This window comes from Carassius carassius, chromosome 12, assembly GCF_963082965.1.
Source record: "Carassius carassius chromosome 12, fCarCar2.1, whole genome shotgun sequence".
Lineage (NCBI taxonomy): Eukaryota > Metazoa > Chordata > Actinopteri > Cypriniformes > Cyprinidae > Carassius > Carassius carassius.
In genome coordinates this window covers 4,622,444-4,649,550 of record NC_081766.1, presented here as the reverse complement: position 1 = coordinate 4,649,550, position 27,107 = coordinate 4,622,444, and the positions used below count along the sequence as shown (strand labels likewise).

The 27,107-nt window shown below is 41.9% G+C and overlaps 1 protein-coding gene across 1 annotated transcript in view; it reads left to right on the top strand.

The window, feature by feature from the left end:
- Positions 1–9,954: 9,954 nt before the first annotated feature.
- The window catches only part of LOC132154558 (CD48 antigen-like), a 36,019-nt gene continuing 18,866 nt past the window's right edge, over positions 9,955–27,107 (top strand). The window contains exons 1-2 of the mRNA XM_059563172.1: positions 9,955–10,096; positions 12,538–12,846. Of these exons, the coding sequence (XP_059419155.1) occupies positions 10,042–10,096; positions 12,538–12,846 (364 nt within the window). The 5' untranslated portion in view covers positions 9,955–10,041. The remainder of the gene's footprint in view (positions 10,097–12,537; positions 12,847–27,107) is intronic.

The following is a 27,107-nucleotide window of genomic DNA, read 5'->3' as shown; positions in this document are numbered from 1 at the left end:
CAGTGCTAGGATGCTTTCGGGGCTTCTGGCTTCACCGCAATCCTCTGCCGCGGCTCCCGCGGCGCGGGGCGACGGCTCGAAGAGCGAGAACGGGGTCCCGAGCTGCGTTGCTGACGCTGTCGTGATGGCGCAGCAGGAGGCGGTGGGCGTGACTGAGAGCTCTGTGGGGCCGGTCTAGAGCGGCTAGCTGCAAAACTGGAGCGCTTCGGCAAGAAGTGCTTGAACGCCTGTGAAGCTTTCTGGTCCTCGGCGAATCTCTCCACAAACTCGTTGACGGAAGATCCAAAGAGGCCGGCAGGAGTTAGCGGAGCGTCAAGAAACGCAGCGCGCTCAGACTCCTTGATGTCAGAAAGCGTCAGCCACAAATGCCTCTCAGCCACCGTAGCGGAAGCCATAACCCGTCCCATGTAGTAGCGCGGAGGGAGAGATCCGAAGCACTCCTCAGATCCACGAGACAGATCGCTTCAGGTCCCATCTCATCCAGCTTGCGGAGAAGATCGCCCTGGAAAATCTGTAGCATCGCCATGGTGTGTAACGCAGACGCAGCCTGCCCAGCAGCAGAGAATATCCGTGCGAGCAGCGATGACGTCATGCGGCAGGCTTTGGATGGCAACGCCGCCTTAGTCCGCCGTCCAGCAGAGGGCGGGCAAAGGTGCGCTGCTATAGCCTGTTCCACCGGCGGAAGTGACAGGTAGCCTCTGTTCTTAGCACCCTCCAGTGTGGAGAATGCTGACGAAACAGATGAGCGGATTCTCGCCGAGAATGGAGTGTCCCAAGCCTTCGCCACTTCTTCGTGAAGCTCAGGAAGAAAAGGGGCGTGTTTTGAGCTTGAGGAAGAGCGCTCATCCGGAAGATAGCTACCATCCAGCCGGGAACGTGAAGGGGGCGCTGGTGCAGACCACTCGAGGCCGAGGCTCGCCGCGGCCAACGAGAGTACACGCATCAGCTCCTTATCGATATCCCCCCGTCTGCTGGGCCTCTGAGCAGCGGTCGCGAGATCCACGGAGCTCGCCCAACCCTCACTGCCCGTAGCAAGCAGAGAGCACGTGTCTTCTTCCTCCGACGCGGGCCTGAGATCCACTTCCTCCGATGACGCGTCGGCAAGCAGCGGACGCTGAGCATCGGGAAGCGATGAAGGGGAGACCGGCGAAGCGGAGGGAACCGGCGAGCTCGGCCGAGCTGGAGGCGGTTCTGGTAGGCGCTGCGAGCGGCGCTTCTTACGGCGCTGCGGCGCAGCGGATGATGCAGGCTTCGAGAAGGATGCCAGGCGAGTCCTCAGAGTCACCATAGGCATCAACTCGCAATGAGGGCATCCGCCATCAGCGAGCGCGAGCGCTGCATGGTCTTCACCCAGACAGGAGACGCAGATGACGTGACGATCTCCTTCGCTGAGCGGGGTTCTGCACGAGCCGCACGAAGGCATCTTTAAAAAGATGCAGCTCTTTTGTGAATGTGCGTCGCAGGGCGAACACACACACAGAATATTACAGAACAAGGATTGTAAAGGATATGGGCGCCGGATAGCGCAGCAGGAATGGCAGTGGAAGGCGGTGGTGCTAGCGGCTTCAGGATGGCTCGTCCTGCTGATATGCTCTTTCAGACGGCGCTTGCTTCCTCGTGATCCAGCGCTGCGTGAGCTTCGCTGAAGAGATGAAAAATCAGGTGAGTCAGCCTTTTCGAGCTCCTTTTATAGGTTGAGCCACACCCGTTTCGGCGGGAAGTGGCAAGAAGGGCGCGAAGCGCCCTTATTGGTCTGATGTTGCATCAGCCTGCGCTCGATAGGCTGTGCAGTTGCCGCAGAACAAGCCAATGAGCGAACGAGCCGTCTCGCCTATGGCTGTGTACTGCTGCAAATGCGCTTTACAAAAATACAAAATTAAGGATAATTTTTTGCTTCAGTATTTCGTGAAAAGAGACTTTTCCCGTAGCGTCTTAGCTAAGACGCAGTACAAGAGAGCTCTCGTTAGAGAACTCTAAAATGCTGCCTTCGGAGGCAGGAAGGTGTCAAAGCACGTCTGAATCCAAATTCTACTTTACTTCCTGTCTCTGGAGGTACCTTCTTCTGATCAAATTTTGAAGGCAGCATATATTTATCCTTTTCTGCCTTTGATATCCCACAATCCTGTGCATTCCATTCTATGACTATTGTGCTAAAAAATAAATAAAGCATCTGAAAGATGCGTTTGGTGGTCAGTTTGTGTGTAAATGTATATTTCTGACTAACTTTTTCACTTTTGATGTTATTTCTAGAGAGAAATCAGTATTACAGTAATTAAATATTTGTTTAGTTATCACCAAAACTCTTTCTATTTTGTTGTAGATCATTTAACCATTATGCTGCCTCAGAAGTCTGTCTGAAATCACTTTCACGAGGTGCTTTCGTGCTAAAACACTGCCTGCAAAGCCATCGCCTTATAAGGCAGCAAGTCTCCTAGGCTTTTGGACACACCCACATCTGCAGTGATGTGTCTGCCTTTTCACAGCAGCTGTTAGACTGCCAACTAATGGAGACCTCTTCATCAACTCCCAGTGACTCCTGTAATATGGAAATATTTAGGTTTGAATGAACATTGTAGCCTCTTAATGATTTTTTTCATTTGAACTGGCACTAAAGCTAAGTGGAAGTGATACAATGATTCTTCTGTGTTTGAGGCTTAAGTCACACTACATCTCACACATATTCAACTTCCTCCATTGGTACCACAGAATCATTGTTTGTTTGCATATTTTTTGTTTGTTTGTTTGTTTTTTTGCTGTTATGGCATTTAGGCGCATTCAACTGGATATACAGACACAATAACTACCTGTTATAGGTGAGTGTGATGTGTACGTGTGTACTGCTTAGGAAAGCTGCAGTCCATAATTTAAATATATATATATATATATATATATATATATATATATATATATATATATATATATATATATATATATATATATATATATATACAAAATAAAATTGAGCAAGTAAAACAGTCAGTGTTCAAAACTATCTAAATTCAAGCATGGCACTGCGTCATTATGTCACGACTGTAAACAAAGTTGTTGTCCTGGCTAGTATGCTATATCGCACATAAGGATGTTGTAGGTGACGAGTCTTCATAGCCTTCTCTCACAGCAGCTGGAATAAATGGCAGATTGAATTTGAAAACAAAGTACAATAATAATTGGCACAGTTTGATGAGGTATGAGCTAACGAAAATTAGATTTAAACACCATTGATAGCGCAATTTGTTATAATTCTTTTTTCCTCTGTTGATCAGAACAGTGTCAGATGTTACTTGTTCAGATGATATTCTCCTGTGAAAACTCTTATTTGGGTCACACTTTCAAGATGTAGAATCTGTGAACACAGAGATAAGATGTAATTGTATTTAAGACATTTATAGTTTTACTTGGAAAACATACTGTACATTTTTCTGACACCAAAACATTTTTAAGACATTAAGGGTGTTTTCACATATAGTTTCACATATACATTTTATAAGAACCAAACCCAGTGAACCAGAAAGGGAACCAGCTGAAAGTGACCTCAGTTCTTTTTGTGTTGACAAAGAGAACCTTCTCTCTCTCTCTCTCTCTCTCTCTCTCTAGCACTTTAGTGATCTCACTCTCTTTCTTGTTTACCACAGCTTCATGAGAACTCAGACCCCAGCTTTCGGTGTAGCAATGTTGTGCTGGTGCCTGACCTTGAACTTTTGGAAGATGAGTGGACTAGAAAGCTTAAAACAGATACAACTTATATAACAAAGACTTTTTCCGATATCTTCAAGTTAGACATTACTCAAATAAGAATATAAAACATGTGGAAGGTACGAGGCAGTCTGCTTGGGAAAGTATAAGGTTTATCATAACCCCCAAAGTTAAATATTTGCAAAATGGGAATCAAAAGGTTGGTGAATGCATGAGAAAATGCAGAAATTTAATAGCTGACCATTTTCACATTTTTGGGATTGTAATTTTATTCATAATTGGTAGGATTTGAATAGAGAGATGAATGCAATAATGGGATTGTATCTTGAATGCAACTTTAAAACAATGTACTTCGGTATTTGTCTCACAAAAGTAGCAAAGAATAACATTTTGGTCTTATCTTTCATGTCTATAAATACTGCAAGCTAGAATCTCTACATGAAAGAAGTTGATTCTGAGAATCGAAGTGGCAATGTTTTCCTCTTCTGAATTTTTCAACATTAGAGCCTCACCTTCAGGCTGAATCACACAGAGACTCTAGACATCTGCCTCACCTAAATTTATGGTCAGGACCCACAGAAATTTCCACTACCCTAATTTCGACTATTTTGCCCTGTTTAGTCAATCTGGCCCTTTACTCACAAACACAATATGTTTGTTTGAATAAAAAAGACACAAAAGAAACTGCATAGCCCTTGTTGTCTTAATTGCATTAGATAACAGAAAATCTAAGTGCCATTTATATAAAACGTCTCTAGGTTACGTATGTAACCCTAGTTCCTCGAGGAGCACAGCTTAGGACGAGGGGACTGAAGTGCCTGGAGTGACTGGCATGTCTAAGCCATAGAATCTTGCAAAAGTAGAAGGCGTGGACCACCCCGCAGCATTGCAGATGTCCAGCATGGACGCATCTGCTAGAAAGGCCTTAGAGGCCGCCATACCCCATGTAGCGTGAGCCTTGGCTCCCGACAGCGGGGGACGACCAGAGGACTCAAAGTGGTGTTGATAGTCTCAACTATCCAACGACTAATATTCTGCTTAGAAGCAGGAAAACCCCTCTTGGGGGGGGGGGGGGGGACCGCAGCATGCAAGCAATTGGTCCATTTTTCTCCACAGGGCAGCTCTGTGGGCGCATGCATCCAGCGCTCGAGCTGGACACACACAATTTAGCTTCTCTTGGTCGGGCTCCCGAAAGGGAGGAGGACAGAAGGCCTTCAGCACTACAGGTTGTGGTGTGATAGAGGGCACCTTAGTAACATATCCCGCTCGAGGGTATAAGAACACTTTGGTCATGCCACGTGCAAAATCAAGATAGGTAGGGGCAATCAATCTCCTCCTATCTCAGCCTCAGCGCACCGTGGAGGAAACATGTAACTAAGGGGTGTCTTCCCAAAGACTGGCCATCGAGAAGGGCATGGTAGGCCGCAATGGCCGCCACGTAAACCTTCAGCGTGGAGTGGGTCAACCCTGCAGAGAGCCTGGCCTGTAGAAACTCCAGAACTGTACCAACTGGGCAGTTTGCTGGGTCTAGCTGGCGGTCTCTGCACCATGAGGTGAAGAGTTTCCACCTCAGGGCGTACAGTTTCCTCGTTGAGGGAGCTCTGGATTGGAGGAGGGTCTCAACAACCTCAGTTGAGAGACCAGCTGCTAACAGTTGTGCCCCCTCAGGGGCCACACCCACAGCTTCCACAACTCCGGGCGAGGGTGAATTATCGTACCCTGCGCCTGTGAGAGTAGGTCTGTCCTGATCGGTATCTCCCATGGAGAGCCATCGAGGAGCGAGACCAGATCTGCGAACCATACTCGGCCCGGCCAGAGCGGGGCTACTAATAACAGAGGGACCCAGTCCCGGCGTACACTCGCCAGAACTCCCGGGAGCAGAGCAATAGGGGAAAGGTGTACAGACGAAGCCTCGGCCAGGTCTGTACCATAGCGTCCAGTCGCAGAGGAGCTGGATGAACTAGAGAGAACCAAAGGGGACATTGTGATGTCTCTTGAGTCGCAAAAAAAAGGTATACTTGAGCCCTGCCAAATACTCTCCATATCTGCTCCACCACCTCTGGGTGAAGCATCCATTCCCCGGGCCTCGGCCCCTGCCTCGACAGTATGTCTGCCCCCATATTTAGCTTCCCAGGAATATATACTGCTCTTAATGAGAGGAGTTTGCTCTGGGACTACACCAGGATCTGGTGCGCCAGCTTGTACAAAGGGCGCGAACGCAGACCTCCCTGGTGGTTGATGTAAGAGACCACCGATGTGTTGTCGGTGCGCACCAACACATGGTGACCCCTCAGGTCTGGGAGGAAGTGCTTCAGTGCACAATAAGCTGCTAGCATTTCTAGACAATTGATGTGCCATGTTAGATGGCGGTCGCTCCACAGACCACGGGCAGGGTGGCCACTCATGACTGCACCCCAGCCGGTGAGGGATGCGTCCGTTGCTAGTGTCACACGGCGACAAGGAGCTCCCAGCACCAAGCCCTGATTCAAGAACCAAGGTTTCTTCCACATGTCTAAGGCACGGAGGCAGCGCCGCGTGACCTTGATAGTGCGAGGTGGATTGCCCCTCGGGGAAAATCCCTTGGTCTTGAGCCACCACTGTAGGGGTCTCATGTACAGCAGGCCAAGAGGTACCACGTTGGACGCAGCTGCCATCAGACCCAACAATCTCTGAAATTGTTTGACAGTGAGTGACTGGCCTTCTCTGACTCTCTCGACTGAGCTGAGGATCGACTCGATATGAGCAGGGGACAATCGTGCCTGCATCGCGGTCGAATCCCATACTACGCCTAGATAGGTGGTTCTCTGAACCGGAGAAAGTACACTCTTCTTGCCGTTCAGTCTCAAACCCAGCTCCCCCATATGTGCGAGCACGACATCTCGATGCCGAGTCGCAACCTGCTCTGACTGAGCTAAAAACAACCAATCATCGATATAGTTGAGAATGCGGATGCCCTGCATGCGCAGGGGAACCAGAGCCGCATCTACACATTTTGTGAACGTGCGGGGTGAGAGTGCAAGGCCAAAGGGAAGGTTTCGATATTGGTAGGCTTCGCCCCCGAAAACGAACCTCAGAAACTTCCTGTGTTGTGGAAGGATGGAGATGTGAAAATATGCGTCTTTGAGATCTATTGTGACAAACCAGTCCTCGGACCTGATCTGAGCTACAACATGCTTGATTGTGAGCATTCTGAACTTCAGTCTCATAACTGAACGATTTAAGACCCTCAGGTCTATAATCGGACGCAGCCCCCCATCCTTCTTTGGAACTATGAAATACCGGCTGTAAAATCCGGACTCCCTGTCCTGAGGAGGGACCACCTCGATGGCCTCCTTCTCTAATAGGGTTTTCACTTCCGGTTCCATAAACAGACCATGCCCGGAGCCGACTATCGTCGGCATAACCCCGTTGAATATCGGCGGTGCAGAGCCGAACTGAATCAGTAGCTTTTTCTACTGTGTGCAGGACCCCTGAGATACATTTGGCAGTAGTTTCCACGCTGCTAAATAATCTACTAAGGGAATCAGTCTCTCGAGACTGACCTCTGGTGTAAGAGGCCCCGGCAGGGGCAGCGAGCGTCTCAGCTCCGCTACGCGCACGGGCGGAAATACTGAGAAAGATGCTCGCTGGGGACCGCTGCGCCCTGGAACACTGGCAGGGTTGGCAGACCGGCCCCCGAGAGGGCGCTGAGGCGAGACGGGCACCGTGTAATGCGGTGTACACCGCTCCACCCCAGTAGGGGCCGCCCTCTGCAGTCGTGACCGAAACGTGTCAGGACTTCTTAACCGAGGGCCTCACAGCCTGAAGTACGGCCCTCAGATCCGCCTTAGACTGGGAAAACCCTGGTTCAGAGCGTTGCTCCAGCCTCCGGTCCCGACGCAGGGGGAGCGCGGGCGGCAACGCTCTGACTATAGACTGAGAGGGCTGCTCCCGCCCAGCAGCCCCTCCAGTATATATAATTTCTGAGAGTGAGATAAGTGTCATTATATTCCTCAGAATTTAATGCAAACAAACAATCAGACGAGTACACACGGTCTGCCTTGTTGGTATAATTCATATCTAACTTCTCACACTCAGATAGATACTGAATTTAATTCCTCAGAATTAATGCAGTTAACCAAACAGACGAGTAAAGACGGTCTGGTTTTGGTAAGATTTACATCAAACCTGAAAATGATGTAGTACACGCTTTGCCTCGGCAACACGCCAGCCGCTTAGTCACACAAACAATATTAATCTCCTCGGAGATAAGTAGCTGCAGCTGCGAGTTGACAGAGGGGGAAGGAACCGCTTCGCGTGCTTCCGAACCTCGAGAATGAACTCTATATCTAGGGAATACGGGTGGAGATAGGCAGAACCGTCTTCGCCCCGTCCTTAGATATGCGAGAAGCACAGTCTGCCCGCTTTTTTATTTTTTCTCTCGAGAGCTGACTGCGTGAGCTGCACTCCTCATTAATGCTGCTCGTTATACAGTTAGGCATAATATGTTTGTGAAACTGATGCTTGTGTAACTGTTTGTCTGTGCAACTGAAGTTTATGCAGCTTGTGTTTGTGCAACTGCGAGCTCATCGACGCCCTCCGTTTCAATCTCCTCGGAGAAAAAAAGGCGGTGTGTCATGGCCGTCACTCGGGGGGGGAAGGACCGCAGCGCTCAGGCTTCCGCACCCGGAGATCGGGCAGATCTGGCGGGTGAGGTAGGAGATAGGGACGCGCCAGTCTCCATACCCTCCAGCAGATCTTATCTGCGAACCCAGCGAGTGCAGGCGCTGCTCCGCCTCGGCGAAAGCGAGACCGACACCGCGAGAAACACTGGCAAAGACTCCCCCTCGAGACAGTCCTCCGGGATCGAAGCGTCCACACTGGCTTGTACCAGTGCGGGCAGTCGGCGCCCTCAAGAGCCGAAACAGCGTGCCTCAATCCCAGGCAGACCGCGCATAGGCCGTGTATTCCCACTCGTGATGAACACACAATCTGAAACGCGATCTGGATTCGCCTTTCAGATGTCTCGTCTTAACTTTTCTCTTTGACTATTGCTTACTCTTCGAGGAGCTAATAGTGACAAACAACAATAAATAAGACTGACAAGACAGAATGACATGTGCACACAGAGCGCTTGCTGAAAATACGCGAAGCTGGAGCCAGCTGCGCAGCTCGTGCCTTTATAGCTTCCTGGTCGCTTACGTCACCCCGCCTGTGACGTCACGCTCTTCTATAAGACAGATTTGATATCATATTCAGAGTCGCTCACGCTGGGCGCGTTCCCCAAAGCGTTTCGACGCAGCTCGAGTTCCTGAAGAGGAACAAATATAGCACTAACAAAATTTTTATATTTCAAGGGAATGAATGAACTGATAAAATAAAATGTATATATTACCTTTAATGCAAAGTAAGCTGTTTTGGATAACAGCATCTGCCAAATGCATTGATATAAATATACTGTTCAAAATCAAAACTAAAATGTTGTGAGACGTGGTCATGGTTAACTGACTTACATCCATCCGTGAAAACAACAACTTATTAAAAGTCATCGCAAAAGAAAAAAAAAAGTGAAGTTTGTAGGTGCCATCTGGTTTGACATTGTGTTATTTTGTGTGGTTGAAGTATGCAGATCTTTACATACTGTATATGGTGATAACATACCACGTGTTAAGTTTCCAGAGTAGTTTCCAAAAAAGTTTGAGGATATTCCTATTTCTCATCATTCATTCTGTTCAGCCGTCATTTCATTTAGTGAAGTAGTAAACTGCTGGGTAGAAGTAGGAAGTCTAACAAGTGATTGAACACTGGAAAGTATGGTTCTTATTGTAATGCTCATGTTTCCGCCATAGTATGAGCTGAGAAAAAACTGATTCTTTTGACATCTCACTGTTTCCAATCAATATAGCAGAGTTTCCTCTGTTGTCTTATGTAACTTATGGTTCTATGAATCTTGATGTCTGTGTCAAAATGTGCAGAGTGTAAAGTGTCAGAAACTATATTTCATGAGAAAGGAAGGATGTGGTGCAAGTGTGAAATGTGTGTTGTTTGCAAAACTGTCTTTTATTAAGTTGTTAAAATTGGTTACAAATCTTTTGAGTAAAAGATATCGTACATGCAAACACCCATACATTAATAACGAGATGGAGAGATGCTTGCTGAAATGTGTTTCTACACTTAAGTTTCCATTATTTTGTCTTTTTATGTCTATTGCTCTTTTGTATTATATCTGATTAAAACTCTGAGGCTCAGCAGGAAGTTTCTTTTTTTTTTTCTCATCAGTGAACTTCCGTTTCTATAGAGAGTCAATGCAGCAGCAGTCATTTTGAGATTGGTTTCTTTTAAAGATTTTAAGCTTTTTAATTTAGGATCATGTTATTAAACCACCTACTCTTATTACTTATTTTTCTTCTGACCTTCAAAACAGGTAAATTTAAATTTGTTTATTATACAACTGAAGGATTGTTAATGGTTATTCTGATTGTGAGGAGCGCCAAAGCTTTGGTTCAGATATCACCACGGCTTTGGCGTTCAGCATTTACTGAATATTCTGTATACAACTATTTAGTCTATTCTAGTCTATTTTCTAACGAGACCGGATTTTATAACACTTTTTTTTATTTTGAGCTCTTTGGCAAGAAAATAATTATAAATCATAACTGTGGTAAGTTTTGTGTAAGTGTGTGATGGTCTTAAACTTTTTGGGAGTTCTGATCAAAAACTTCATCATTATCATATTAAAGCATGTATTTACAACATAGCTGATTACATAGATGTATCTCAGTGTATCATGTAAATGGGAAACGTGGAAAGAGTCATATATCAGTAATGATAAGACAACAGGGCCTTTCTGTGACTAATCAACCAAATTTTATTAATTTAATTTTGTTAATACTTTTTCTGTAGGAAGACAATACATTTTTATTTTAAATTTAAATGAAAAAAAAAAGTATCAGCTGTATGCAAAGAGACCCACGTTTGATTTTTGAACAATTTACCAATTTACTCATGGAGGTTTCAATATCTCTGAAATACCAATATCTAGGAATTAACTATATGGGGCCTTGAAAAATAAGATTTCAAAAGGAAAGTTTATCAAGAATTAAAATCTAGAAGGATATTACAATCTCTTGAATACTACAGGCACTACAATTCTGGAAAAATAATATTTATGGAACTCCTATACTCAGGTATGTTCTAAACAACTGTGTTGAAAGAAAATCATGAGATCAATATCTAGATTCAACATGATTTGTTCCTTAGATATTTCTGTAAAAAAAATTAATATATATATTAATATTAGTTGTCAAAATGCCTCAAATTAGATTTTAGACTATTGAAAATGTGTAAAATAAAATGTTGTTTATTTATGAAGCAGCATTAAGATCTCCTGGGAATAAACCATCAAGGGCCATTAAAATGAAGAAACCAAAATGAAAGTTGGATGTCATTGTTAAACTAGGTTATTTAAAAAATCATCCAAACACCTGATTTATTTCTAATACAATTAAATTGTAAAGAAGATCCATATTTGAAATATGTTTGATTACTTTCAACAATGTTTAATTCAGGTGTGAAAAGAATTAATATCTATTCCGCATGCGCAAAGAGAGATTTGAACGTGCACATGACACAGTTTGAGCGAGAGGAGGGACCTGTTTTAAGACCTATTTTTTTATTTTTACTGTCTATGGTTTTAATTGCGTGCACTGTTTGTCCGGTTTTGTGCGAGAGCAAAGAAAATCCATGTGCGAGCGGAGAGATTTGACAATGCATATCTTACCATTGCATTCACTCATTACGTCTATACCGGACGCTACAGTTCTGTACCACAACCGCTCTACTGGACGCAACAACGCGACCTTGACTTTGTGTCAGTACGTCATAAATGTCAGGTTTTGTCATGCCGCATCCAGTGTGGACAGCGTCATTGATTGATTTTTATTGTATTTTGGCGTGGCTCGCAGACAGCGTCACTGATTATAATGTGTTCTAGGCTTACTATGTTTTGCTGCTCACGTCTGGTGTAGACATGTTGTTTAATGTCGTTGGTGAGGAGGAAAGCCTTTGTGTGTCCTATGCCTTAGTGGACAGCATGAAACCCGCAATAAATAAATAAATAAATAAATAAGAGAGAATAATAATAAGAACAGCTATTCTCTCTGTGCTATTTTCAATGTTTCAAGTGATGCAAGTGTTTTTCCCTGTAGGTTTTTTTATATTAAAAAAACAATTAATTGTTCATAATATTTAGTGAAATTATTTGGAACAATCAAAAAAGTTTGAGAACCACTGGTCTAAAGTTAACAGACAGTCCACGTTTACATATGTTTATTACAGTGACTTTGAATTACCTAAAGTAGTGCCATAAAGCAACAGATTTGTTTTTATATTTCTGCAATCTTTAGTTTGAGTGATTTCTATATTAATGTTTACACCAGGCTTATTTGTCAGTGCTTTATACTGTAATTATTATTACATGCTTACAAGGTTGGAAGTTCAACAAATCAGTCAATATACAGTACTACTATGATTGTAGTTGTTTAATTAAAATGTTATTCATATTAACTCATGCATCACATCATTTCATTGTAACATAGGCCTGGCCTACAGAAAAAAATTATGTTTAATCTATCTAATATTGTGTTGTTCATACTATACAATGATTTTTATCTCGTGTGTGTGTGTGTATATATATATATATATATATATATATATATATACACACACACACACACACACACACACATACAATAACTGCATTAATATTAATATCAAAATCTCAAACATTAATATATTTGATCATTCTCATTTCAGAAAAGAAATGTACAACAGGTCTAGTGAATAAGTATCTTTCTTTCTCCTCAGGGTTCAGTGCTGAGATCTCTGTGTTTGTTCAGATGGGGGATTCTGTTCAACTGGAAATACAGACACAAGAACTACCAGAGTTTGATGATTTATCATGGAAAAATGAAAAAAACATTAATATAGTTAAATATTTTAATAAAACTAAAGAAGTTAGACCTCACTCTTCCTACAGGGACAGAGTGGATTTCAATGATAAAACCTTCTCTCTGACAATGAAGAACATGCAGAAGACAGACAGTGGACTCTACACAGCAAAAACAAGTGGAGAATCAGAAAACACTATTATTACATACAGAGTGTCTGTTATAGGTGAGAAAGACTCATATATGCACACACTTTGTGCAATGTTATGTAGTTAAATGAAATGCTTTTATCATATTTTTTTTTTTACATGTGAATGAAATTATATTCAGTTTATCTGACACTAGTGCTGGGTGATATACCGGTTCAAAAGGTAAGCAGGTCCCAATTATGCACATAGTATGAATAAAAAATAATAAGGCATACATACAGTATAGTGTAACCTAATGTTGCGATGCAGAGAGCAGACAAAACAGAGGAGGTTATAGTCTAGGATGAACCTGCCCCAAAAACACAGACTATGCCACCCAGGGACTTTCACCCAGAGAATGATTTTATTTATTTCCTAATTGCAATATTACTGGACACACATGTACGTGTACAGTTCAGCCAGAGACTAGGTTCATTTTAAAAGGAACAACAAACTTTATTTCAGTAATTTTAAAACAATTTAGAACACATGCATACTTTAGGAAGGGGAACAGAGGGAGAAATTGTAAGTGCTGCTGAGGCTTACCAGTGGAGGAGAAGAGAGTCACGAAGGCATGGAGGAATCCCAAGAAAAATCACCCATGTGAACACACACAAACACTGAAATTTTATATATATCATTATTAATCATAATCATAGGCCTAATATATATATATATATATATATATATATATATATATATATATATATATATATAGGCCTATGATTATGATTAAAGTACAATGAGACCTTGACCAAAGAAAACAAATTCAGTAATAAGAAAGAATTGGACAAAATATAAATACATCTTTTAAACGAAATGAACAAAAACGAACTTTTACCTAATTTGAAAGCTACATAACGAAAAGGAAAATAAACAATTTAAAGACCGATCACTTAACTTATAACACACACTTATTTGGTGATGACGTAGAAGGACTACGTGAGAACCATGGATGATAAGTTCGCTCTGCAGCCATATTATTTTCATGCACACCACACATGGGCGCCGTATAGGGGGGAAAAGATAGGACAATTCCAAGGACCCCTGACTGACAGGGGGCCCAACAAATAGGTAAAAACTAATTGTAAAATTTTTATTATATTATACACTATATAAAACATCATCATTGAGTATAGTTCAAATAATAATAAAATTAATGATGTCTGATGATTTTACTTATTTTGGCAATAAAAGTTAAATATCACCATTGACCAAAAAATAAAACATCCATATTGACCGACCACCTGCATGAAATGGTTTGGCCCTGCCTTGGCAATCAGGGTATCTTCCGTCCATTCCAAATCTGTTTTCAATTAAAAAACAGAAAACGAAAAGACTCAAGAGGATTCAAGTGAGAGAACATGAATTCAATAACGAGAAATGGAAAAATGGCTTGTTTATTCGTTATTCCATCTAGGTTAACAAACGGAAAATGAGTTTTTGACTTGATTTCTCATTTTGTCGTTTGGGGTTTAAAAAATGGTTTATGGCTTCAATATTTAAATCGCACTTGTGGGCGGAGCTGAAACGCTCCTTTAATCTGATTGGTCAAATCGCTCCGCCTTCAGCTCGGTCTCTTCATTCTTTCAGGCAGAATGAGAGTCTTATAGGAGTAATGCCTGAAACCACCGCTCACTGTTAATTAACATAATATTTGAATCAGATGTAGCTGGACACATAATTCGTGTTGCTGCGACTTGCAAGTCACCCCTTTAAATTATTTCTAGGTTATAGTATTGTATGAATATTGTCACACTGATAAATACAGTGCAAATATTTCTGTCTCCTTGGATAAAAGTGAAGTGGAAATAAAAATCAATAATAGACTGAACAGTTCCATGATAATATGTCTGTAACATTTACCACTCTCGTCTTTTAAGTCTAAAGGCACTAGTTAGGTGTGTGTGACATTAATAATTAATTGTGGAAATTAATATAGTTACATTTATTAAATAAATTAGAATTATTAGTTTTATTACATACAAAATTGAATGATGTTTCTCTTTTAGTCTTCTAGTTCATGCTCTCAGAACTACATGGAGTAAACAATAAAATAGAAGTGTGTTTATGCACCTGCTGCCTTTTGATGGTGAAAAGTATGGATGGCCTATGTGTGAAATGCTTGTCTTTCCTTGATGGTAAAGCCAGTTTAAAACCTTTAAATCCTGTAAAAAAATACTACTTTGAACATAATTTATTATGGACCAAACTGCAATACCAACTTCAAATAAGCTGCAGCTCGCTGGAGGGGTCAAGCTGCATAATAATTTCTAAAACTTTGGTTCAGGTCAAACCCTTTCTCGTGTTGCTTGCTGCTCTTCTCACCATCAATTGACCAGCAGGATGGCATGCAAGTGTTTAAATCCATGTACTTTGCTTTTGTTTAGTCTATACTTATCACCACCATTAAAAGGCAGTAGGTGCATAAATACACTTTTGTTTACTCCATGTAGTTCTGAGAGCTGAGGTGTACATTTAGATTTTCTCAAATACATCAAGGTAAATGTGCAAATGTCTCCCTCACTCTCTCTCTCTTACACTCATACACACAATATAATATGCTGTTATACTCCATATAGCTTCATATACAAGTCAGAAACTAAGCTTTTTTTGCACAGGCCCAGAGATGTATAAAGTACTAGAGACCCATACTTGAGTAAAAGTACAAGTGCTCTATCAAAAAAATGACTTGAGTAGAAGTTGAAGTGCTCTTTAAGCACCACACTTAAGTAGAAGTACTAAAGTATTCAACATTTTTTGTACTTAAGTATTGCAAGTAGTCTATTAGAAAATTTACTACTCAAGTACTGAAAGTAAAAGTACAAGTATTGTGTTATGTAGTTATTAAATGTCAATGTCAATGTCACCTTTATTTATATAGCGCTTTAAACAAAATACATTGCGTCAAAGCAACTGAACAATATTCATTAGGAAAACAGTGTCAATAATGCAAAAATGATAGTTAAAGGCAGTTCATCATTGGATTCAGTTATGTCATCTCTGTTCAGTTAAATAGTGTCTGTGCATTTATTTGCAATCAAGTCAACGATATCGCTGTAGATGAAGAAATTAAAGAAAGTAGTCAAAAGTTTGAACATATTGTTTTTACTATTTCAAATGATTAACCTAAAGGACAATCACAATTCCTTTGTAACTTTTTGTAAACAAAAAAACAGATTAAAGGGTTAGTTCGCCCAATTTGCAAAATTATGTCATTAATAACTTACCCTCATGTTGTTTCAAACCCGTAAGACCTCCGTTTATTTTTGGAACAGAGTTTAAGATATTTTAGATTTAGTCCGAGAGCTCTCAGTCCCTCCATTGAAGCTGTGTGTACGGTATACTGTCCATGTCCAGAAAGGTAAGAAAAACATCATCAAAGTAGTCCATGTGACATCATAGGGTCAGTTAGAATTTTTTAAAGCATCGAAAATACATTTTGGTCCAAAAATAGCAAAAACTACGACTTTATTCAGCATTGTCTTCTCTTCCGTGTCTGTTGTAAGAGTTCAAAACAAAGCAGTTTGTGATATCCGGTTCGCGAACGAATCATTCGATGTAACCAGATCTTTTTGAACCAGTTCACCAAATCGAACTGAATCGTTTTAAACGGTTCGCGTCTCCAATACGCATTAATCCACAAATGACTTAAGCTGTTAACTTTTTTAATGTGGCTGACACTCCCTCTGAGTTAAAACAAACCAATATCCCGGAGTAATTCATTTACTCAAACAGTACACTGACTGAACTGATGTGAAGAGAGAACTGAAGATGAACACCGAGCCGAAGCAGATAACGAACAACAGACTGACTCGTTCACGAGTCAAGAACACTGATCTATATATATAACTTATATTATAGATCAGTGGTCAAGAACCGTTTCTGTCAGACGCGTCCGATTCGAGAACCGATGAGCTGATGATACTGCGCATGTGTGATTCAGCGTGAAAGCAAACCGACACACAGAGCGTGAACCGAACTGATTCTTTTGGTGATTGATTCTGAACTGATTCTGTGCTATGTTATGAGCCCAGGTAAACCGAAGGCTTGCAGTCAACGCCAATGACGCCATTACGTCGAGCGCAAAAGGACCGGTGAACTGTTTTCTTCAACTGGTTTATTGAATCGAACTGTCAGAAAGAACTACTGGTGATTCGAAAAACCGATGCAACCGGTTCTTGACTCGTGAACGAGTCATTATCTGGCTCGGCTCGTTGTTCATCTCTCTCTTCACAGCAGTTCAGTCAGCACGCGCAGTCTTCTCAACCGCTCAACAAGTAAAAGTGGAAGTAGGAGAAAAAAATAATACTCTAGTAAAGTACAGATACCGCCTTTTAGTACTTAAGTACAGTTGTGAAGTAGTTCTACTTCGTTACTATACATCTCTGCACAGGCCTATCTAAAGGGTTGATGTTCCCACCTAGTGTTCCCACTGTAAAAATTAACAAATTTTACCTCTTCCCAAAAGGGAAAACCACAAACAATCAAGAATTCATGATTATGTGTCATGGCTTTGCAATCAAAAATGTCATTATAATGGAAGTCAACGGGGCAAAAACAGCCACCAACAATAAATTAGGGGGAAAAAAATTTAATCTAATGCTTATAGCAGTTTAATTGAGTGGATGTTTTCATCCCGAGCATAACGAAAGGGTAGTGAATTTGAACAATGCACAAGGGATACATAATAATTTTTATTTGGCACCATCCGCAGTTAATGTTGACAGCTAGCAGTAGTGTGGTGGGGTGGCGAGGTCTGTTTTGACCAATGGATGGAGACCTCAAGGCAGTGCCCGAAATACTGATCTGAAGATTTTGTCTTTATAGATTACATTTTCTATTGTACTTACTGAAGTACACCTCTGCATGCAAACACCCAACTGCACAAATTCATGTATAGATTTAAAACCCAGTCCTGAACCTGTTCAGTTCCAACACAGACGAGTCTGAAGATCTGAGCTGAATTTGGTGAAACATTAAAATTTTAGTCGTTGTCAATTACTCTCATAATAAATGATAATAATGTTCAAATATATGTTGTCTTTCTCAAGGCCAACAAAGAAGACTAAAAGAAAAACAGAATTCAATTTAGTATGTAATAAAACTAATATTACTATTTTATTTCATAAATTTAACTATATTAATTTTCCCAATTAATTATTAATGTCACACACACCTACCTAGTGCCTTTTGACTTAAAAGACGAAAGTAATAAATGTTACAGACATATTATCATGGAACTGTTCAGTCTATTGTTGATTTTTATTTCCACTTCACTTTTATCCAAGGAGACAGAACTATTTGCACTGTATTTATCATTGGGACAATATTCATACAATACTGTAACCTAGAAATAATTTAAAGGGGTGACTTGCAAGTCACAGCAGCACGAATTATGTGCGCAGCAACATCTGATTCAAATAGTATGCTAATTAACAGTGAGCGGTGGTTTCAGACATTACTCCTATAAGACTCTTATTCTGCCTGAAAGAATGAAGAGACCGAGCTGAAGGCGGAGCGATTCGACCAATCAGATGAAAGGAGCGTTTCAGCGCCGCCCACAAGTGCGAATGAAATATTGAAGCCATAAACCTATTTGTAAACCCCAAACGACAAAATGAGAAATCAAACCAAAAACTCGTTTTCCGTTTGTTAAACTTAATGGAATAACGAATAAACGAGCCATTTTTCAATTTCTCGTTATTGAATTCATGTTCTCTCACTTGAATCCTCTTGAGTCTTTTCGTTTTCTGTTTTTTAATTGAAAATGGATTTGGAATAGACGGAAGATACCCAGATTCTTAGCACACTCATCGGTGATGGTTTTTTGTTAGTTGCAGACAGTCAGTTAATGATGAGTTAAAAAATAATATCTGATGACAAAATTATGACGAAATTTATGCTGCGTTTTCGTTAATTAGACGATATTGGACTATAATGTTATTTGAGGACTATTGGACATTCAAAATGCATCATATAGGCTATTGTCTGTGTTCACTGCTCTGTGTGTGTGCACTTCGGATGGGTTAAATGCAGAGCACGAATTCTGAGTATGGGTCACCATACTTGGCTGAATGTCACTTCACTAAAATGTGCGTCCCTGTCATTGGATTGCGATTGGATAAGGGCCGTTTGGATAACAGCTCCAGTGGATGGATAGACTTCCAAAATGTGAATTAGCGATCTGAAACAATGGCTTCAACACCCGAAGGGGCAGGGATGAGGTGACCAGATGTCCCAATTTCCAGGGAGTCACAAATCGTTGTCGATTAACTTAAAGTTGGTGAAGGCAGGATAGGCGAAAACACGTTGATAGAAGTGTTCTCTCTCTCGCGCGCGCACACGCGCTCCACTCCCTCAGTTCTCATCTACAGTGCTCGATCGGTTCTCAGCGCTCAAATACACACACAACAGTTAATATGTTTATCGTGTAGAGTATCTTACGTATATACAGTAGGTTATGGATTAAGTGAACGTGAAAAGGTGTGTGAAAACTGAACCTGTGTCAGTATTTAATGCATGCCTTCCATCTTAAAAGGACAGCATTCCAAATTATATAGGCTATGTCATTAATTTTAACCAACAAAAGACGTTAAATAAATGTATACATGTTAAGTAAAACCTACAGTATGTGAAAAATGAGTTTAATTTGTATCTCTATTGTATTTGTCTTATTGTGCTTCTTTAAAATACACACACACATATACATACATACATACATACATACATATATATATATATATATATTATAAGTTGCTCTCTTTTAACTTCTATTAAATGGATAGTTCACCCAAAAATCAAAATTGTCATAATATATTCAAGATTTTCCAAAGGTATTCCTTGATTCAAATTTCTCATAAGCTAAATTGATTTGGTCTAAAGAGAGAAGAATTAATGATTATTTTAATTTGAAAACTACATATAAATTAGCTACCACTGTGTTAATGACTTAGCATCATTCCAGGGACTCCAGGGAGGCATAAGTGCCTTTCACCCTGTTACAACTTGATGAACCAATGAAACGATTTTGGAAAAATTATTATTAAGGTCAAAAATGTTATATAGTGTTGCTTTAAGTGGCTTTTAATCTTGCATCAAACAGTGAACTGCATACCGTATGCAGACTTGCATTTACAAATCACCAGCAATAAATATTGTGCTAGTATTGAACTACAAGTAGCAAGACAGTTGAAAGCCTTTGATTAGAGTTATGTAAAGCTTTTGATGGGACAGTTAGGTCCTAGAGATGACAACAGCCGCGCAGAGGGGGCCCAAAAATTCCTGGCAGCGCCCCTGCACCACACTATAATGTGATGCATGCAAAATGCATCGTTTTGGCCATTACAAAGTGTCCATCCACAAATAGACGTACATCGTCTGCAGATATAAGGGATTTCATTGCACTTTAACAAGTAATCTGAACGAGCCCTCACTAATTGAGTTTAATGCCACAGTTATGTTAGATTGCATCTCATTCTTGTTTCTTTCTTGTTTCTGTGGCGGTGCGTCGAGCTCGTCATAAGGCTCGCGGACCGGAGCACTGTATGACTGATGCAGCAGTTCAAGTCAACTTTACTCCAAATATATGAACTTACCTGTTTTGAATACTTTGGGCCCTTTCATACACCCGGCGCAATGTGACGCAAGGCGCAGCGCAAGTGTGTTTGCTACTTTCAGTCCGTTGCCGTTCGCATTTTCCCATCCAGCGAATATTCGTTTAATTAGCAAATGCATTTGCGCTCATTTGTGACAACGGAAAAACGGTCCGTGCGCCGGGGCGCATGGAATGGATTGTTCCTATTCTCTTAATAAGTAATGAGCGTAACGTTCGTAAGTTATGACTATAACTATGGATCTATGAGACCGAATGATGACCGTCACCACGGTCTTACCTTGAATGACACCATTCTGCTAGCTCTCCTCGAGACCTAATGTAAACAATGTCAGATGACTGACCCCTAGTGGTTGGTTCCCTATAAAACATCCGGATGAACCGAACACTTCCTCTTGCCTGGAACGCCTCAGGTCATCCCGAGTGACAAGAAATGGTGACGGTCATCATTCGGTCTCATAGATCCATAGTTATAGTCATAACTTACGATCAGTGTTGGGAAGGTTACTTTGGAAATGTAATAGGTTACAGATTACAAGTTACCCTGTTTAAAATGTAATAGTAGTGTAACTTTTTCAATTACTTTATTAAAGTAATGTAACTAATTACTTTTGAGTACTTTTTGATTACTTTTCTAAATTTGTGAAAATTAAAGAATAATAAATAAAAGCATATACATCAACTTAAATACAGTTATCTAATAAGCATGTGACGTATTCTGTGTAATAAACTCCTGAAACATTGGTGTTTTTTTGAAACTGCTGTCTCTGTATATGATGATAGTTTTCTCAAAATAAGTAAAATGCACATGAAGTGACACAGAGCAGTTCTAGAAATTGTGTTTATGTGCTCGTGTACTCCTAAATTGAGGCAGCAGAGGTTGAAAACACTGCGAGCTTCAGTAGGCCTATGTGTAGTAAATGAAACCATGTCTTTGCCATTAATTTACAGGAGGGGCAGACTGGGAAAAAAATTCAGACTGGAAAATTCAAACTCATACAAACAAATTCATGGACGAAACTATTTTTTGTATGGACCTGACATAAAAAAAGGTTTAAATCTTTAATTTGGGGACATGCAAAATAATTAAAAGTTCTCTCCTGAACTGCACCTTCACTTCCATTTTTCTCTTCAGTCTCTTTATTTTGCCCTGTTATCCATCTCTCTCGTGACTTTAATACTCAAGATTGAACAAAACTATACTTTACAATACAATACTCTACAATACTACAATATCTTTATAGAAAAATCCTAATACTGTACACGAGTCATGTTTTTCCCTTACAAAAAATTACCATGCTTTTATTAGCCTATATAAAAGTAAAATAACCTTGTTTTATTTTTTGTTTTTTTTGCAAATGGATAAATAAATACATTTGTAAAATAATTTTACATTTTTGGTTATCACAGTTAAACAATAGTAAACATTTTCTCTGGATTTATAGTTAAATATTAAAATGTTCATTTTCGTAATGGTTGTGTTGTTGTCTGTCGTAGCTCCCCCTAAACCTATAAAAAAAATCTGATTTTTTTTTAGCTAAATTACTACTGTAACATCACAACAGATAATAATGATGTCCTTTATATAGTATTTTGAGTGATGACTGATGAGCAACGTGCTGCTGCTTGATTAAATAAATAAAAAAAGGCATCTTTACAGATGAAACTGACCTGAAACCCTGAACAGTAGTTATGCTTCTCTGCTCCAGCAATCCTCTCTCTCTCTCTCTCTCTCTCTCTCTCTCTCTCTCTCTCTCTCTCTCTCTCTCTCTCTCTCTCTCTCTCTCTCTCTCTCATTGATTACTCTGAGTCTGATCCAAACCGTTTGGCGGAGGCGCGGAGAGCGCGCGAGTCATGACTAACAATTCATGATTTATTAGAGATTTATTTATCAAATGGCGGATTCGCAAATGATCGCTTTAGTACATTCGGCAGGCAATTATACAATAATGATATTAAATAGTGGGGCAAAATCGGCTGCCAGGCCACCGGGAAGTGTCCCGGTTCTCCCGGTGTCCAGTCCGCGCCTGATTTCCACAGACACGCAGAACGTGCAGGAGTCATATATTGCATTTTTGGGGCTTTATATTCACAGACACTAGTCGATGTCATGTTTTGATTCAAGTGTACTGACCTACTTTTGATTTAGTCATCCAAAATGTGGCATATTCCGTCCGCGTTAGGCGTTTCGTTTTTATGACTGGATTCTACGAACCAGACTGTATTTCCGCATCCCGGAAATGATTAGGGCGGTATGTCTCAGAATAGTCAGTGCAATTTGGGAAAGAAATCAGTTAAATCTGTATGTGGATGTGTGTAAATATTCAAATGTAATCCCCTTTGTAATCGTAAAAAATTTCATAAGTAACTGTAATTTAATTACTCATTTTTTCTTAGTAACTGTAACTAATTACAGTTACAATAATTTTGTAATTAAATTACGTAACGCCGTTACATGTAACTAGTTACTCCCCAACACTGCTTACGATCTATTTCGACCTCACTCAGACCATCACCACGGTCTTACCTTGGATGACTAGTGCCATCAAGGTCACGAGGGAATGTAAGCCTCTCCTTCTTCACATCCCTGCTTAGCGGCCGAGAGCAGAATTGTGGACCCAAGTGTAACTGGGTCCGCCACATTGACCCTGTAATACCAGGCAAAGGTACAAGGTGAGCTCCATGATGCCACTGCACATATGTCCGTTAGTGCCACCCCCTTCAGTGCTGCCCAGGATGTGGCCAGACTCCTGGTAGAATGAGCTACCAGGTTCCCTGGGACTGGTAAGCTCTGACTGGAGTATGTGTGTGCAATAGTGTCTACTATCCAATGTGATAGCCGCTGTTTCGAGGCTGGTTTTCCGATACTTTTCTTATCGAAACACAAAAACAACTGAGTGTGTAAATGTCGTAACGACTGTGTCCGCTCAATGTATGTGCAAAGTGCTCGAACTGGACATAAGTTAGCAAGATCAAGTTCTGTACAAGAGAGATCAGGATCAGGTTGAAACGCTGCAAGTTCGATTACTTGATTGATCGTGCAAGTATTAAGAACTTTAGGCAGGAAAGCCGGGTTCAGCCAAAGAGAGACCCCTGAATAGTTTGCCTTCCATCTCAGACAGTCTTCACTTACTGCCAAAGAATGTAACTCACCCACTCTCTTTGCTGAACTGATAGCAAGAAGAAAAACTGTTTTCCACGTTAGTGATTTAAGATCCGCTTGGGCCAATGGTTCAAATGGGGCTCTAGTCAATGACTGTAGAACCATGGGAAGATCCCAGGATGGTGATCTCAGCCTTTTTTCTGGATAGAGGCGACGTGCACCTTTGAGAAATTGAGTAACCAACATATGTTTACCAACTGATAAACCTTCCACAATACTGTGGAATTGAGAAATAGCCGCCACATAAACTCGTACTGTGTTGACTTTTTTTCCTGAGTCTAAAAGCGACTGAAGAAAGTATAAAATATAATCGAGACCACAATTCATGGAGTCTAAGTTTTTGTCCTGACACCAGTTAGAGAACACACACCACTTGCTCGAGTAGTTATCCAAAGTGGAAGGCGCTTTAGCATTGTTTATGGTTTTTCTTACTGCCTCCTCTAGCTGACAAGAGAGGGGCTCAGTAGGGGCCAAACCCAGAGTTGTAATGTTGTTGGGTTCGGGTGCCAGATCTGTCCCTCCACTTGAGAGAGAAGGTCTGTTCTGATTGGTAGTGGCCATGGATGGCCCTGTACCAGATGTAGGAAAAGTGGGAACCAATGTCTCTTTGGCCATTTCGGGGCGATCAGTAAGATCTTGCAACGTCCCAGATCCACCCTTTTGAGCACATGAGGAATCAATGGTAGGGGAGGAAAAGCGTATAATAAACCTCCCGGCCACTCGTGAGACAGTGCATCCAGTCCCAAAGGCCCTCCTTGGCCGCTCAGAGAGAACCACATCTTGCAATGGGTTGTCTCGGCTGATGCAAACAGGTCGGTGTGGGCTCTTCCAAACCGGGTCCAAATCAGATGCACCACCTCCGGGTGCAATCGCCATTCCCCCGGGAGAGGTCCAGTACGGGAGAGGAGATCGGCTGCCCAGTTCACTTCTCCGGGTATGTAGATTGCCCTGAGAGAGGCAAGTCTCGGGTGAGCCCAAAACAGTAGTCTCCTGGTTTCCTGGAGGCAGCGCAATGACCTGGGGCCTCCTTGGTGATTGATATAATAAACTGCCGACTTCTTACAAGGACTTGCCTGTCCTGTAGGAACGGAATCAAGTGTCTCAAAGACAGATAGATTGCTCTCAGCTCCAGCACATTGATGTGTTCCATAGTCCATGGGAACATCCATGAGCCTCTGACTGATCTTCATTGCCAGACAGCCCCCCAACCTTTCAGAGAAGCATCGGTTGTCACCACCATTCTCCTCGCTGGTATATTCCCCAGAGGAACACCTTGACCCAACCTGCTGCTTCTTATCCATGGAAGCAGAGCCTGAACACATTTCTGTGTGACCTTCAACTTCACTCGCCTGTGTAATTTTGGGTAGAGTTGAAATTTGTTGATCCACCATTGCAATAGTCGTGCTTTGAGCAGTCCCAGAGGCACTACCTTTATTGCTGCCGATATCATCCCCAGTAATCTTTGGAACTGTGCCAACTTCATCCGCTTGCCTAAGCGGAAAGATTGTGCCAGGGCAGATAACCTTGCTACCCTCTGTGGGGACAGAGATGCTGTCATTGTTAAGGTGTTCAAAACTAACCCTACAAATACGGTTTCTTGCCGTGGTTCGACATTGCTTTTTTCGTGATTCATGCGGAACCCAGGCTCTTCTATATGGTTGATAACAGCCTCTGTATCTCTTAAAACCTTGTGACGACTTGGTGCACAGATCAGCCAGTCGTCCAGGTATGGGAGGATCTTTATACCCACTGCCTGAAGAGGGTAAAGAGCGGCTGACACCACTCTGGTAAATACACGGGGAGAGAGGGAAAGGCCAAAGGGAAGGACCTCGAATTGATATGCTTGGCCTTGAAAAGCAAAGCAAAGGAACTTCCTGTGATCTGGATGAATGGGCACATGAAAGTATGCATCTTTGAGGTCTAGTGTTGTAAACCACTCGTTTGGCTCTATAACCTCCAAGATTTGTGCGGTGGTCAGCATCTTGAATGGCAACACTTTTATGTATGCATTCAGACGTCTTAGGTCTAAGATGGTTTGGAGACCACCATCTTTTTTGGGCACAAGGAAATAGTTCGAATAAAACCCAGTGTGCTGTTCATAGGGTTGTAGCTGAGTAATTGCCTTCTTCCCAAGAAGGGTTGTTATTTCTTTGGATAAAATTTCTGCCTGGACTGCGTCTTTGACCACAGTTAAGTGAATCCCTGAAAACGAATGAGGTCGTTGCCGGAACTGGATTCTGTATCCGCTTTTTATCGTAGCGAGTACCCAACGATCTGAGATTTTCCTCTCCCAGCTGTCCAGGCATAGCTGGGAGCAGATTCCGGCAGCTCTTCCAGGATTGCTATGCAGTTCCCCCATAGGGGCCTGAGCCCCTGGGGTTTCACTTCTTTTGTGGTGCATCTCTAACTGATGTACGAGACCGAGCCATTTGTGAATGCAGTGGTGCTTGTCTGGCACTTTGTCTGCTATCAAACCTCTGAGAATGGGTATTTTGTCTTCTGTTGAACTCCCATGGTCCTGGCCGACTAAAATGGGGATGATGAGGGGGCTGAACGCCTCGATATGACTGTCTAGCTGCCTTAGCGGGACCAAACGTGCATTGCACTGATTCTCTTCTCTTCCGCGCTTGCTCAGCTTTATCAAGTGTTGTCTGAGAGTCTGGGTGAAACACACGGCCTGGTGTGACGGGCATGTAGGTCAGTTCCTTCCTGATAGTATCAGGTAGGGAAGTCTGTGCTAACCAAATCTGCCTACGAGAAAGGATTGCAGATGACATAGAAGCCCCAATGTCTCTAGTGAGCTGGGCGTGCGTAACCAGGGCTGCATCGACCAAACCCATAATGTCCCGATCCTCCGGATTTATAAGTTTCCGTAATGAAGCCAGAATTATGGCTAAGGCATTACCAGATCGGGCTGCATGTGTGGCTGAGTTGTAGGTTCGACACACTAGGTTATCGGTCTTCTCACACTCTTTCCGTGGGGAAAGCATGGGTCATCAGTCACCCGGTCTAGACCCAAGACCTTCTTCCATCAGAGCAGCTAGGTCCATCATGGACTTCAACAGGAGAATGTTCCCTTCTCCGTTTAAGAGAGCGTGCATCAACCACTGATCCTGACGCACCTCTATCATGAGCTGGCCATTCAAAAAGGCTAGCTCTCTGCACCCTCTCTTGTAGGGAGAACTCAGCTGCGGCCGGGCATGGTTTTCCAATGTCCTCCAGTAAATGGGCCATACCCAGACATGATGGACACTCGCGATGTCCATCCCGAGGAAGCATAGTAGCACGACAATAATGGCACAGAGGTTGACTCATGATTGTTAGACAGCTGCGTACAGTTGTAGCTCAGATAACACATAGGAATATGAATACTTTTTTTTTTTTTTTTGCAACACCTATGTATGCGCGAACGCAAAGATCAAGACAGGTGACCGAGTCCCCTCCGCTGCGAACAGCAGATCAATAGGTAAACAAATAAACCTCCTTTCAACTGATGTGAATATACAACCCGAATTCCGGAA